Below are 15,579 nucleotides of genomic sequence, written 5' to 3'. Positions count from 1 at the left end.
TTGAAACTCTGACCAGAAGAGAGAGTATAAGAAGTTGTGAGTTTAACTCTCCGACTAATATAATATTAACAACTAACGATAAAATGAAATATAAATATATAAAGAAGGCGAAATTCGGAGCTCCCTTCACTCCAATACAAAAAGATCAGGGAAACCCCATCTCCAAATTCATGCAGACCCATGACTTTCACATGGTTCTTTGTGTGAAGACAAAGGTGACCATGAATTAGCAGCTAGGGTGCACCATCACCTCCTTCAGTACTGGAGTGGTGAGAGCTCCAACTAGGGTTTTTTTAAACTAATATTTATGTAGTAACTAAGAACTTGGGAGAGAGGATTGTGATGCTTGGAGACATCATAACATTGGGTTTATATAGGCCAAGACCTAGGCTTGATGTGTAATCTGGACCATTCAATTTGAGGATTAAATATTTGATTGGAGAATCTGAAAACAGGATCTTGATGTTCAAGGATTGGTGAACATTGTATTAAATTTAATTTAAAGATTATTCCAGCTGATTAATTGGGGATCTTTTGCTGTCAATCGTCTGATAGGATCTGCAGTTGATAGTGTGTGATGATGCATCAGTTTGGTGATGCTTGCTTGTGTGGGAATACAAACATATGATTAATGATTGGAAGATTTGGGATTAATTATGTTTACATATTTAGAATAATTCTGTTATATGCTTATACTATTATGCTGTTCTTTCCAATTTTTCTTATTATATTCACAGAGATTGATTTTCTGCAACTAAAAATATGTGAATTGATCTTCTTAAAACAAATTGTGGATTAAGAATTCCGGATTTTAATATATATATACAGTGAAATAAAAAAAAAATCTACCAATCAAATATTTCAACCTGGAAAATAAGTTATTGCACAGTCAAATTTTTAAATATCAATAGTGATTACCTTCTAGTTATCAATAGTTTAGTTTTAGAGAGACTAGAAATTAATTAAAAAAAATACCAATGCCAAAATCAGAGCTCACTAATTTTACGTATATTAAAAATATATTTAAATTAAATAAATTTAAAGTATTCTAATGAATAGTAAGTATTTACTAAATATATTAGATGATAATAATATTCTTAGTAACGGTATTTCCGATATTATAATCCTCTATCAATATAATTTTGAATTGAGTTAGTTAATTGTGAACCCCAATCATAATCTTCATTTGCCAACACAATTAACACTTAAGTCATTCCTATACACAAAAAAAGTAATTTTAATTTTTAAACTAATCTTCTACTTTATATTAGGTAATGTTTGATTTGGGACACTTTTCTTAGTGCTTATAAAAAGTAACAAAAATATTTAAATAATACTACTGAAGTACAAAAAAAGTTAGTAATTAATATACTATTACCTTAAGATTTTTTTTTTTACTGAAGTAATAATACAATAATATAATGAAACTGTAAACAGCACGACAACAAAAATAAATAAAAGAATAGTACTTTATAATTAATATAACAAAATGATTTACGAGTATAAAGCATTAAAAAGTAAATATATTTCTTTCCACCTAGCATCACAATGAGTACCAAGTCTAGTATTTTTAACAAGGTGATAGGAACAAAAACATTTGTTCAAAAGGAAAAGAAACTAGCATTATTCAAAATTAAAAAGTGAAATAAACAAAGGAATGAAGAACACAAAAATACAAAATGCAGGCTGTGGGGTTCGAACCCACGCGCACTTATGTGCAGAAGATCTTAAGTCTTCCCCCTTAACCACTCGGGCAAACCTGCTTCACATTTATTAGTTTCATTATCTTTTAATAGTCTTTGTTTAAGTTCTGCTTAACCATTTCTTTTGTTTTGAAGATAGATATTTGACCCTAGTTTTTCTTACGAGTTATTATTTCGTACTATCTACAAATTGAGGCGAGAGAAATCTAGTGTGTGTAATAATCTAACATAAAGTTTATGTTAGCTTTACGACAGTGACTTAGTAACAAACAACATTTTCTTATCATTCTTTCATTAATGTCATCAAACTGAGGAACCAACAAGGAAATCCAGTAAAATGGTTACTGTTATTGTCTTTCTCTAAATCTCGATGACAGTGCTTAAAATAACGTTGCAAAGTTATAGAACATCAAAGAACAAAAAAATGAAACTCATGGTCTTGTTTCTCTTAAAGATTTCTATCTAAACTTTCATGTACATCTTGCTTAAAGATTTCACCTCACATTAATATATATATTTTTTTTCAATTTTCAAAGACTTAATCTAAAAATTTATGATCAAGAATTTTGTATTAAAACAATTTTCATCTAAAATCTCTTTCAGTTTATAGAAACATTAAGCGTACCAAAATATATAATTATTTGTTAATATCAAATTATATATATATATATATATATATATATATTATTTCAAACATAACATTCAAATTAAGACGTGTACCTTATATAATTTTTGTTCATATATTAATAAATTTTATATAAGAAAAACATTTAAATTAAAAAAAAACGTAAAAAACTTATATAGAAAATTTCTTTATGTTCCGCTAAATAACTTATTTCTTTATGATAATGAATATCATAATAAAAATATGCTATTACTATATTTTACAATACTGTATTATAGTTTGTGTAACACTCCATTTAATTAATAACGTAATTAAAGAAGCGTTACACTAGAATAATATCTTAGCGCAGTCCTAAAGTTTAAACTCACTCTTTATCACATAAGGCACACCACGGTGCCACAGGAAAAACCCAGTTATAAAGTAAAAGGGAACATGAAGAGGTCACAAGTCAATGGAATACATGGGCCGTGGCCCTAAGCAAAAGCCCAACAAAAAAAAAACATCAGCTCCAATCCAGATGGACTATGCAGCCAAAACCATTTCATTAATAAAATCATATACATATTCACAGTTCATTATGCATACATCACGCAAGCATGTTACGACCTTCCAAACAATACACCAAGACTTGACTCGACTCATCCGGACATACATATAGCCCGGTCGGATTCAGCGGATGCTTGCACTTGTGGTGGATACCTCTGCTCACCCCCGAACTACTCACCCATGAGCTATGTGTTACAAGTGTTATAATGAATCATTTTTCCCTCACCACAAGGTTAGCCCTTAATGAATTTCGGGCCTCCTGCTACTCTCACCACAAGAGTCAGTCCGCTCTAAGTGAGACTAACTGACTCCTTAGAGTGTTAGGATGCAACCTTACCTTGAATCCTTACCAGACCATATAGATGGGGCACCACCATGGACACCCACTAACAGGGGCCATGGAATTACGTCCCGACCACTGAAGCGCGACCCTGAAAGTCTCACCTAGAGACTCCAAGGAATTACGCACTGACACGGACCAACATATATAAGTAGCCAAGAATTTACACATACATTACACATAAATTTCATACCAACATCCATAACCAATCATGAGTAAAATGTTTCCTCTCATACCAACACCATGCCACTGGTTTACCAACCATCAATGTCCATTGTTGCTCATGCCAAATTTGTGACCACATGCATCAGGACGCAACCTCGCCCAGCTCCTCGCTCAGGCTGGAGGGTCTCGCTCAAGCGAGAATGACTCTGGCTCAGGCGAGTTCCCCTCCGCCTAGGCGAGAGCTCGACCTGAAGAACAGTAGCCCCTGCACAATCTCGCTTAGGCGAGATCCCCTTCGCCTAAGCGAGACATCTGCTCGCTCAAAACGAGTTTTAGTCGCCTGGGCGACAACTCGCGCAGAAAGCCCTGGGCGAGCCTCTGCTCATCTCGCCTGAGCGAAGTGAGGTCGCTTGGGCGAGATTATCAGTGTTTGCCACTGTTCACGCCTGCAACGCACATAAACATATCCCAAACAAGAAAACCAGTCAGTCCAAACATCCATGGCAGTATATCAACTCAAAAAAAATCATTAAATCAACAATACACACATCACAAACACACCAAACAAGGGGGTTCTAGCTTCCCTTACCTGGAATATGCTAGTACAGGAACTCAACAGCAACCACGGACACCACGGCTCTAGGGCATGCTTAGGAACTGGAAAAACAACGGAGCAGATCACAAGATAAGCTCAGTACGGAATCCTAGCTAAAAACAAACATGAAGAAACACCGAAGGAAGTACGAGCACGAGTTGGAATGGACTTACGAGAAGCGAAAAATTAGTTCGAGCCCACTGGATGCGAAAAAGCGGCTGAACCCTAGCAGAGCTCTCTCTCGGAGTAGAAGGCGTGGCGGCTGATTCTGTGAAGAGTGAGAGTGAGTGTGTTAGGGAAACTTAGGGTTTAGTTTTTATCACTTGGGCCAACCCTATGCCCAATTACAAGAGGCAGTCCTTTACTTTAGGGCAGAATTACATAAACAAGATTTTAATGGACCTTACAGTTTGTGGTTAAAATAATAAAATTTACTCACTTAAAAATTTTAATTCGTGTTTTCCTCTTTAAATATTTAATTATGAATTAATCCTAATCTCTAATTTATGAAATTTCTCTCATATAAATCCTTCTTCTTCAAATCTTCCATGTTTGAATTCGTCCCGAACAAGCATTTTTGCTCCTTTGACGTAGAAAGAAGTAGCCTCCTCTATTGTCGTCCATTGCCAAGTCTTTGTTTCACAACTTGTCCTTCTTTCGACACGTCAGGGACTAATTTAAAAAATAAATAAATATTATTACTAGATATTACCCTGAAATATTAAAATATAGTATTAATATGACCATAAGGCCATAATTTGTTAATGTAGGGAACTTAAGTGTTTTAGGATTGAAAAGATGAAAGAGTTTCATATAGCACTGAGAAGAAGAGTTAAAAATAAGTGAAAAACTGGATTAATTTAGTTTTAAGGGGGTAGCTCCAACATTAAAGAACAAGATGAATTTTCTAGATGGTTCTTTGTCAAAATCAAATATCGGTAATTCATTGTTGACAAGAACTGAAAATTTTCAAGCTAATCCTGAATGGCACTTGTGCAAATAAATGCAATTGCAAACCGATACCAACCATAAAAACCTACAGAGAAAGAAACTATGTTATCATATTTTTTATAACAGTCAAACACAACAATTTGATAATAATCAGTTAAAAATAAGTAAATAAAAGTTATGATCTCTGATTTTCTACACATAGGATTGTTATTCAATATCATCATAATCATGAGTTTATGTAGCAGAATTTTGGAAAATAAGGTCAATTCAACATATATTCCAAATCACTGGTAGTACTCACCAGCACTTGGTAGGCACAGTGAGATCAAATATCTTTTACAGATAATGGATACAACACTGATTTTCATTCGACCATGTACAAAGCTAAACATTATTCAAGGTAAAAGATGGCTACTGGAATTATATGAAAGGTCCTACTGTAATAACCATTTCCACTGTTTCATATTTCCCATTTCCACATTCTTAACTTCTCTAGTTCATCAAGAAGTGCTTTTGCTGGCTCTACAGCGAGATCTCTGTGCCTCTAATCTTGCTTCGAGGAGTTTTGCCATCAATGTGTTTTCCTTTACTCCCGCAGGCAATTTGGAAGAACAAGATTCAGGCTTGTCATAATCTGAAACAGAAAACTTAGGTTTCCACAGTTTTCCAGGACTACCAGTAGTTGTAACTGCAGAGTGGACAGAATAATCTTCCTTGCAAATACTATCAGGATAAATCTTATCACCCTCTGATGACAAGGAACTGTTTCCAACCAGAATATCTGGCCGGTGACTTGAGTTCATTCTCAGGATCCAGGGTCTATCACTCTCTTGTTGATCATGTTTTGCATCTTCATTCAGTAGAGCAATGTTGTCTTCTCCCATTTCACTTGATTTCCTATGCACAAAAAATCTCTCAGTATCATATGACATGTTCTTGTCCATGTTTGATTGCAGGCTTGAACTAAGTTTGTGAAGTCCTTCACCATTAGCCCTTTTTGGTTCAAAAAAGTCATCAATGGAATCTTCCAGACCCATATTTTGAGGTGCACTTCCACCCTCCAATGAATGCTCACAAGGGTGAATCTCAGTGAGCTCCTTTGGTGAGGAGTAACCATATTTTTTCAAATCAACTGATCTTCTAGCATGAAGGAATGTCTCAATATCAAAACCTAACTTGTCAACAATTGAATTTCTCTCTATGAGATCACTGTCAGATTGAGCCAGCTTCATCTGCATGCGCTCATCAAGCCAAGCTTCTGAAATATGAAGTATAAGCCTATCAAGGCTATTATTATTATTATTATTCCCTTTAACCTGAATCTGACCCTTCTCAGAACTCCTCCTAAGAGAATGTACCTCTTGTTCATAATCTCGTATTCCTTTGGCAAACTCATCACACAGATTCTCCAAAAGAATCCTAGCTTTTCTCTCTCTTTCAAGATTTCTCAAACAACCAGAGAAGGAAGACTTCACTTCAGAAATTTCCCTAGCCAGTTTCCTATGCAGGCTTTCAGAATGCTGCCTTAACCTCCTCTCATCTTCTAGCTCCTCCTTGATTGATTGAACAGCAGCTTTAATTCTACCATGTTCTTTGTTCTTCCTAATAAGTTTGTCCACTGTCAGCTGCTGTATTAAGTTCTGCATTTCTTGCCTATTCATCTGCTTGTCTCGTGTCAACTCCTTTATCCGTGCCTGAGAGCGGTCTAGTTCAGTTTTCAAAGTTTTCACCACTGACATGCTTGATGCCTGCTGTTCTTCAAGGCTCCAAATACGGTTGAGTACCTTAAGTAATTCTGTGGATGTTTTAAGGTTGTACCTTGACTCTTCATTCCTACCTTTGAAATCTACCGAGCTTTTGGGGGTTACTGCACATGTATATGATGCTGCCTGTTTTAAGAAAATAGCATTTGCATCATTTCTAAGAGATGTTACACTATTGACATACACATACAACCAGAATGTCTTCTATTATATGATGTATAATATTTCTGTTTCCTGCTTTGTTACTACTAGATTTTACAAATTCTGCTCTTAGGAAAAATGTTTCACGGTACAATCATAAAAAGTAATGTTCCTATATAACTGAGCTAACACCCCAGAATTAAGAATCAATGTTCCCTACAAAGAAAAACGCAATTACGCAAACAGATGAGATGCAAAATTGTCAGCACCCTTAAAAACTCATCTGTGGCAATATTTTAAAAGCTACAAACTGCAAAACTCGTACCATGCCAAGTAATAAAAATTTTAGAACAATGAAAACATAACATGAAATGCAGAAGATTGAAGTTGATTAAAATATGCTTACTTCCTCTGAGCTACTACTGTAACAAGCAGGGGATGCAGGCTGTAAATCACAGCCATTTCTTACTGATGTACGGTGTCGAACAAATGATGCTGCAACAGATCTTGAACTACTGGATGATGCTGGCTGCAATAAGGTACAAGGTCACGGTCAGTGAAAGAAATTTCATTTATCATACCCTAACCTACTGAAGAATGTAGGAATGCAATTATATGGACAAATTTAACAATCTTCCTGAAAAGTTTCTAGTTAGTATATGATCTAGCCTAGCTGCGCTATGAAATTGCACATCTAAGACAATAATGAGTTGATTTATGAGAAAAGATTTAGATAAACAATCCACTTGTTTGAACCTACACAAAAAAGTTATAAACCAAACCCATTACCAAATTTTAACTGAAATTTCCCTTTTTAAGCCATCAAGAAAGGAGGTTAACAAGATGATGGGGGAAACTTAGTAAAATAATACTTTAAACAAAAAAGTTAGCCACATGTGTGTGTGTAATGGAACTAAGTGGAACAGATGGGACACCCTACCCACCAAATCAGATTACAAAGAGAGCAAGATCTTGTTCAACCACAAGAGGTGATGAAGTTAAAGTCAGCAACAAACAACAAAAGACAAGGCTAGAAATTCCTCAAGACACCACTTCCGAACCAGCACCAAGAACATCATACATGGGAAACAAAAAAAAAAAAACACAACTTTCCAAACAATATACAACTAGGTAGAGCTCACAAGTGCAAAACAAGTGGTTAAATAGGAAAGAATGGACAATTTTTTCCCTTTTGTAAGGGAAACAAAATAAGCATTCACATAAATTAACAGAAAACCTGATCAGAACCGGAAGGAGTGTCTGGAGGCTCAGCCAATTGGGTGTTGTTCACTTCGGAAGCTGTGTCCTTAGGGTGGCGGAGACGGCGGCGGTTACGGCGGCGGCGGCTGAGGTTGGTGCCAAGCTTGTTCATTTTGACAGGTGGGGTGTGTTGCTGTTGGTGGGGCAGAAGTTCCCAGAGGTTGGCACAGAGCTTTCTGGCCGAAAGAGAAGAAGAAGTTGGAAAATTTAGAAACTCTTGAACGTTGTCACTGCCATTGTACTGCGATGGAAGCTCAAGTCTCCATGTGGGTGGTGGAGTACTAGGCCCTCCCTTTTTCCCCACCAAAACCCCTTCCCTCAACTTTTCCACCATTAATCCACCTCTTTTATCCTCTCTCCTCTCCATTGCACACACTCTTTCTCTCTCTTCGATGTTCAAATTTTAAAGCCCATTTTTTTTCCTTTTTCTTGATCTCTTTCTCTCTCTGCCTCCTCTAACAGTTTGATTACACTGCTTTTTTTCTTTCCTTTTTTTTTTCTGGAGTTGACAATGTTTCTTTCTGTGTCTTCTTCTTCTCTGCAGTTTTCTTGAACAAAGTTACCTTAGTTAAGTTCTCTCAAAAATTTAGCCACCTCAGCAGTTGTTTCCATGTTGGGTCCACTGTCATTCAGTTCTTATCTCCAACTTCCTTGTTTTGGCTACCTTTGTCCCCTCTCTGTCAAATTGTTTATGTCATGTCTTTAATTTTTCTTAGAACAAATATCTTAGAATATATTTTTTCTGTAATTATATAAGTTAATAGTATGAAATATTTCTAAATTTTCTTAACCATGAATTCTTATTGGAAAATTTGATTCATTTGGATGATCGAAAGGGAATATATATATATAAAAGAAGAAAAAAGAAAGTACTGCAAGTAGAGTGGTTAGGTATTTATTTCAATTGAGAAGAATTATTAATTGAATATTCCAAATAGGTACATGAAAAATTGCAATCTTGGTTAATGGTGACTCAATTATAAATCCCCTTCTCCATAGGCCTCATGTGCTGAACATCTTTTATTTTCGAATCCTATGACATATATATCTGTTTTCTTAAATACTCAAAAAATAGCACTTTCTTTCTTGAAGTGTTAGGAAGTGGTAAAAAAACATTTTAACAAGTAAGATATAAATTTAATAAATATTTTCCTTGTAGAAAAAATTATACAACTAAGAAATTAAAGATAATATAGTTTTTAAATTATTATTATTATAACAATCAATAAGCCTGATGATTACAATTTTATTTATGTCCTAGGATGCTAAATTAAAATAAAAGTGGATTGAAACTACAGTCTAGTTATAATGATGATTACATTCCTCGTTTATATCTGAATTTTTTCTGTAAGGTGGTTGTCCTTCCAAACCTCAAACATGTCGTGAGCTAAAAAGGAGTGGACAGAGAAAAGAAGCGAAAAAAAGGGGACAAGATCCAATTTTGAATTTTTCATTTTGCTTTCTTTCATGCTAAGCTAACCTAAGCTTAAGCTATATAGCAAGGAATGTAGAAGATGATTGGGGGTGTTTGGATTTGTTCAAGACTATGTTTATGCATGCAATTATGACCAAAACGTTTGACATAAGAAAGATTGAAAGTTTTTAGGTCTTTGGATTCATTTTGTCTTGTCCTATTCACTACACCGATTTTGGGCTTAAGATAGACACACATGGTCCTCAAATTTGGGTCCACAACGTTACATATGGTCCTCATGATCCTCATAATCATCGAGCTATGAACAAAAGGGAGATTGTGGTCCACCTACCCATAATGTTTAGCTTCACCAATTTCTTCAACTTCTTCTTTATTTTCTTATGATCAAAAAGCCCATGCATAATGTTCTATTCATAACCACTTAGAACATACCCACTATTGTCAAATTACTCTCTTAAATACTTAGAAAGACAATTTCATTGTCTAATTATTCAAGACTGTTTTTCACAAAAAAAAAAATTGTAAAATTTCGTTAAAAGTAAATAATTATTACAATTGAAATCAGTCCTTGAAGTCATTGTTTGGTCTTAGGCGTGAGTTTGAAGGAGTAAAAAATATGGATTTGAGGAGAAATAATTTAGAAAGTAATATTGTTTTGTTAAGGGAAAGAAAATTGAAACCGAAAATAAGTGAAGAAAAAATTGTCGATAGTTTGGGTGTGATAAATTAAAAAAAAAAATTGATAAAATTATAAAATTACAATTTCACTCTTGTGTTTAAAATTGATTTAAAAAGAAATATAATTAGTTTAAATTATGTTGAAATAAAATATGAATTATTGTTTAAAAGAAAAATTAAATTTAAATAAAATGTGATTGACAGAAATTAAAAATATGTTTTACTTGATGAAACAAGGATACCATTCATTTAAAAATTTTAACTAAGTTTTTTTCTGTTTAATTTTCTTTTTAATTAAGACAATAATTAGTTTTTCAAAACATTATTTTTGTTTTTTAGTTGGAAGGAAACGTAAATAATTAGGTGCATGTGATAAAAGTTAAACTAACTGTATATTGCATGTGAGAAAAAAAAACTAATTACGTTGTTTTCTAATTTGGATATTGCATTGCCAATTAGGTTGTTTTCCCTACCTTTCTCTTCAAAATTGAGAAATATCGCTTTCTATTTTTCCTTGCATTTCCACCATTTATATTAATTAATTCAAGCATAACTTCAACTCGCAAATCCATCTTCTTGAATAGGATTCACGTTGCACAATAAAAATCTAAAACAAAGATAAAATTAATTTATGATAATCTTATTTAATTGTGTTATACAAAAACTTATGAAGCTCATATATGATATATAATACGATATATATATATATATATATATATATATATATATAATAATTTTGAATAACATAATAAATATAAGATTATATAAGATTATTATTGTATAAATTTAAATTTAAATTATATATATTATTAATATAAGAAATTATAAATTATTATTATTATAAAAATATTATTATTATATAAAATAGATATTTCTTTAATAAATATTTGTAAAATTTCTTAAAATATTAAATAGATATACATATCAAACACATCGAACAAATGATCTAAATTGAAGTATTGTGTATCATAGATACAAAGCGTGTATAAAAAATTGACAATTCATAAAAGGGTTGTGTGTCCTTGTAGGTAGACCTTACGCAAACTTACCCTATTTTTCTGTCATTCAATCAACATCAATGACAATCCAAGGTTACCATCCAAGAGAGTTAATTGAACAGTAGTATTGCCACCACACCTATGTATGTCTATGCATCTAATTGGATACTTGCATTTATTACTAACTCCCAACACTTAATTTCATCGTGGGACCACAACACTATTATTTTAACTGCTTTTCGTTCTCCAACATTCACATTAACAACATCGCTTTTTATATCTCCAACATTCACAGGTAATGTTCTCTGGTGTTGTAATGCACTTGCCATTTTTCAATGTTCCCCTTACTCTCCACACTGCCAAGCTTTATCAGGAACTCACCAACATTATCGCACTCTTACTTAATGTGCTTTTCTTCTTTCTTTCGATATAGCAAAGTGTTAGGTCCAAGAGAATGAGATACAGTGAGAACATACAATACCAATGAGATCATAGATTTATTTGTCTTCATTCTTATATAACGTTGTACTTTCTCATCTCTAATCGATGTAGGACTTAAATTCACGTTTGGATTCTTAACACAGAGTATTTAATTACAAGAAAAGTACCACACTAAGAGCAAACTAAGTTAACCTTTTTAAAAACTCACTTATGAACCACCATTTCATATAGATTAGAAGGCACATGATTTCATTATTCCATTTACCATAAACCATGTAATGAAAGACATAGATGGTTATAGCTGGATACTTTTCACATGCATCATGATGATTGAAGATCGAAACATAATGTAAGGTCAAAAGCAAAAGACAACATCTGAGAAAAAAAGTTAAAATGAGCACATACTGTTACATTAATTGACCATAGATTGACCTGTCTTTTATAATGTCTAAGAATCCAAAGTGCATGAAAGGAGCATATCTACAAAAGAAACATCTAGCTAGAAAATAAAACACATTCCATTGGTTCCAATTCTGAAACATATTCAGTCATTATCAATGCCATGCCATTCACCATTAAGCTTTCGATTTCACAAGCCGAACACTAAAACAAATCAAACTTCTAAACGTTCACATCATAGAAAACATCTGCAAGATGTAATTAAAGATCCCCGACAAGAACAGCAAAGCTACTCAACACAACCATATTTTTCACTTTAGCTCTATGATGTTCCATATACAGATGTCACAGACAGCAATTGGTTTGGACAAGAAGTAACATGTGTAGTGTTTGGAGAATAGAACCAACAAAAAATTTAAGGCAAAAGAGTGTAGAGAAGCATGCAAGAGGGACTGAAAGCAACCTCTAACTTTTCAAAATTTTACTGTGGTTTCCGAAAAGAGAGACCTATTGAAGCTATGAAGGTTCACAAGATTCTGTTATTGGCATATCATAAAATCAGATAAAATGCAGCAATCACTCCAAAATAATGCCATAAGGGTCCATGCATAAAGTAAGATGTAACCAATGTCCCCAGAAACCACTTTCAAGCACATCACATGTCCGCATATGAGCAAACGTTACACTCAAGTAAGGACCAATTTGTTGTAACTTTCTCCCAAAGTAGCACACGTTCTTATTTGGTGAAGCAATCCTCAATCATGTTGCATGGAAGGTGTTATGACTTGGATTTTAAGTCTAACTCAATCCTATAAAAATTATTTGTAAGGTGAGATTTAGTGGCCCAATACCGAGTGAAACGATAGGCCTAATAAATAACAAATTAACAAATTTTGTTACAATAAACTTTAACTCATAACTCTTATATCGTGTTAAGATGTGAATTTAAAACTTAATTCAACCCAATAAAACTAACTTGTAAGCCAAAGTAGCACAAATTCTTATTTGGTGAACCAATCTCCAATCATGTTGCATGGAAGGTGTTAAGAAGAATATTTTAAGTTTAACTCATCTTTGTAAAACCTACTTGTAACATGAGGTTAATTGGTCCGATAGCGAGTGAAATAATAAACCTAGTAAACAACAAATTTTACTACAATTAACTTTAACTTATAACTTTTATATAATGTTAAAAAGTTGATTTTAAATTTAATTTAATTATATAAAACCTTAAAATAAATTTTACACTCATTTATATATAATAAATTAGTTCTATTTTAGCGGTGTCATACTTCTCTAAAAAGAAATGTTTTTTATTTTAAATATATGCACCGGAGCCTCTATGTTTATTACAAAAAGTAAAATAATCTATTTTTTTTAAGATTAGAATACACCTTAAATATAGATGTATTCGTTTATTTTTACTTCACATCAACTTACTTTACATTGCTTTTGTTTATATTGCTTTTGATTGGACGAAAATAGTGAAGGGGTGAATTCTTTTTATTTTTTTCCTCCTAAAATTTATTATGTAAAAGAGATTTTTTTTTATATAACACTGCAAAATCTCATTGATCAAAAATCGATTTAGAGAAAAAATATATATATTAAATTATTAGTAGAAACTATTTTAGAAAATGAGAAATACTATAACAGGTTTATGATTGATTCTAGGATTAAATATGTTTTGGTTCCTTAACTTTTAGTGAATTTTGGAATTAGTCTATTTTAAAATTTTAGACCAATTTAGTCCTTCATCTTTCGAAATACATGGATTTAGTCTTTTTAATCAAATTTTGTTAGGTTGATTTGATGTTTCGTACACGTTTCAGGATTATATTTGAGTTGTTTATATTGTTTGACACATCTTTGTTTTAATGTTAAGTCAAATACTATTATGAAACATGCTTGAAATGTCAAATAAACTTAATAAAATTTGATTAAAAGAACTAAATCCACGTGTTTCGAGAGATGAAATACTAAATTGGTCTAAAGTTTCGAAATGAACTAATTCCAAAATTCTCTAAAAGTTAAAGGACAAAAATATATTTAATCCATGATTCTATGAATTCTATTTTGAATTTAGATTTTAATTTAGTCTTTACTTCGTGACTAATTGTGTGAACCTAGCCAATAATTTAATACCTAAAAACAATTTCTTTTAGTGTATTTTGTAGATTGTACGGACAACATTTACCTATTTCTTTTCTTATATTAAATATGTATTATAAATATTAGACTTATCATCAATTTAATTATAATTTTCATTCAGTTTTTCTAATTTCATTTTAATAATTATTTTTTTCGGTTCGATTCTAATATCGTCAATTTTTCTTTAATTTAATTTTTTTAGCTAATACTGTTTAAATCATTAACCGCAGATGAACAATGACGGTTACACATTATTTTTGTGTTTTTTATTTTTATTTTTTTATTGTGTTATTTTATTTAAAAAGAGTTCATGTGTCAAGATAATATCGAGTCACGTGTCATTTTATGACTTTTTTGGACTTTTTTCTTTATAATTTATTTTAAAAAAAATGTTTACGTATCAAGGCAATTTTGTGCCACCTGTCAGGATAAGTTTTTTATATTCAATTTGGTTTTGATATTCATTATATTTTTTTTTTCAATTCAGTTCCAATTTTCTTTTAAAAAAGGAACAATTTTATTCCTCTCCAAATTGAGATAAATATTTTAATTTTTATATAAATATTATACTACTAGTTTCATTAAAGTTCACAATTTGAACCTGATATTCGTTATTTTTTTCAATCCAGTCTCATATTCTTTTGAAATTGAACAATTTGGTTCCTCTTCAAATTGAAACAAAATTTAATTTTATATAAATGTTATACTATTATTTTGATTAAAATTCACATTTTTATTAAATATTTTTTGTTAAAGATTACGGATGATTTAAAATTAGAACAAAAAAACTTTAAAAGTGGGGAATAATATCATTTATTTAAAATTTTAAGAGGTTAAAATTCACATCAAGTATTAAAAATCACATAAAGATGTCATATAGCATTATTTTAATTTAATCAATTATATTACTTTATTCATAATTAATTGTGACATTAAATGAATTTTAACCTCAATAATCATTAATGTAGTTTTACTTTATTTAAAGAAAAAAAAATATCATAAGCAAGATAGTTAAAATCAAAATTTAGATTAAAATCATAAAAGATTCATTTAACCTTAAATTGTGAGATCATAATACATTTATAAAAACATAATATATATATATATATATATATATATATATATATATAAACACATGTATATTGAAATAAAATTAATCTCTTTACCAATTTAAAGAAAAACTAAAAGAGTACCATGTACCTTTTTAGTCTCTGAATATTTTCATGTTATTGAGAAAAAACAAAAGAATATATGAAAGAATTTTTAGTCCTTAAGTGTTAGTAAAGTAAGCAAATGCTTTACCAATAAAATAATTATTGGATTTTTATTGTATAAATTAATCATATTTTATCTTTTAAGATTTTAAATAACATGTATGAAAATAATTA

General features: G+C 31.6%; 1 protein-coding gene, 1 long non-coding RNA gene and 1 other non-coding gene across 3 annotated transcripts; all 3 read right to left on the bottom strand.

Annotated features, from left to right (window-relative positions):
• Window positions 1-1,680: 1,680 nt before the first annotated feature.
• TRNAL-UAA (transfer RNA leucine (anticodon UAA)) lies at window positions 1,681-1,763 on the bottom strand. Its single transcript has one exon. It is a non-coding gene; the product is annotated as a tRNA-Leu (tRNA).
• Window positions 1,764-2,863: 1,100 nt separating this feature from the next.
• LOC114165723 (uncharacterized) lies at window positions 2,864-4,298 on the bottom strand. The gene is made up of 3 exons (XR_003599767.2): window positions 4,148-4,298; window positions 3,969-4,036; window positions 2,864-3,825 (listed from the first exon to the last, which is right to left on the bottom strand). It is a non-coding gene; the product is annotated as an uncharacterized LOC114165723 (long non-coding RNA).
• Window positions 4,299-5,113: 815 nt separating this feature from the next.
• On the bottom strand, window positions 5,114-8,652 carry LOC114167636 (uncharacterized protein At5g41620-like). Its single transcript, XM_028052751.2, has 3 exons — window positions 8,067-8,652; window positions 7,236-7,358; window positions 5,114-6,814 (listed from the first exon to the last, which is right to left on the bottom strand). Exons 1-3 carry the CDS (start codon window positions 8,454-8,456, stop codon window positions 5,426-5,428), a joined length of 1,902 nt encoding a protein of 633 aa, XP_027908552.2. The 5' UTR covers window positions 8,457-8,652; the 3' UTR covers window positions 5,114-5,425.
• Window positions 8,653-15,579: the final 6,927 nt, after the last annotated feature.

This window comes from Vigna unguiculata, chromosome 10, assembly GCF_037176805.1.
Source record: "Vigna unguiculata cultivar grain cowpea cultivar isolate G323 ecotype 2 chromosome 10, ASM3717680v1, whole genome shotgun sequence".
NCBI lineage: Eukaryota > Viridiplantae > Streptophyta > Magnoliopsida > Fabales > Fabaceae > Vigna > Vigna unguiculata.
Note: the sequence above shows the minus strand (reverse complement) of the source record. Positions and strands in the feature narration are given on the sequence as shown.

Excerpts from the sequence above, each read along its gene's own strand:
- LOC114167636 (XM_028052751.2), bottom strand. The coding sequence starts at position 8,456 with ATGGAGAGGAGAGAGGATAAAAGAGGTGGATTAATGGTGGAAAAGTTG. Across the intron at positions 7,359-8,066 it reads CTCCTTCCGGTTCTGATCAG|CCAGCATCATCCAGTAGTTC; the intron begins GTTTTCTGTTAA and ends ACCTTATTGCAG. Across the intron at positions 6,815-7,235 it reads ACAGTAGTAGCTCAGAGGAA|GCAGCATCATATACATGTGC; the intron begins GTAAGCATATTT and ends TTCTTAAAACAG.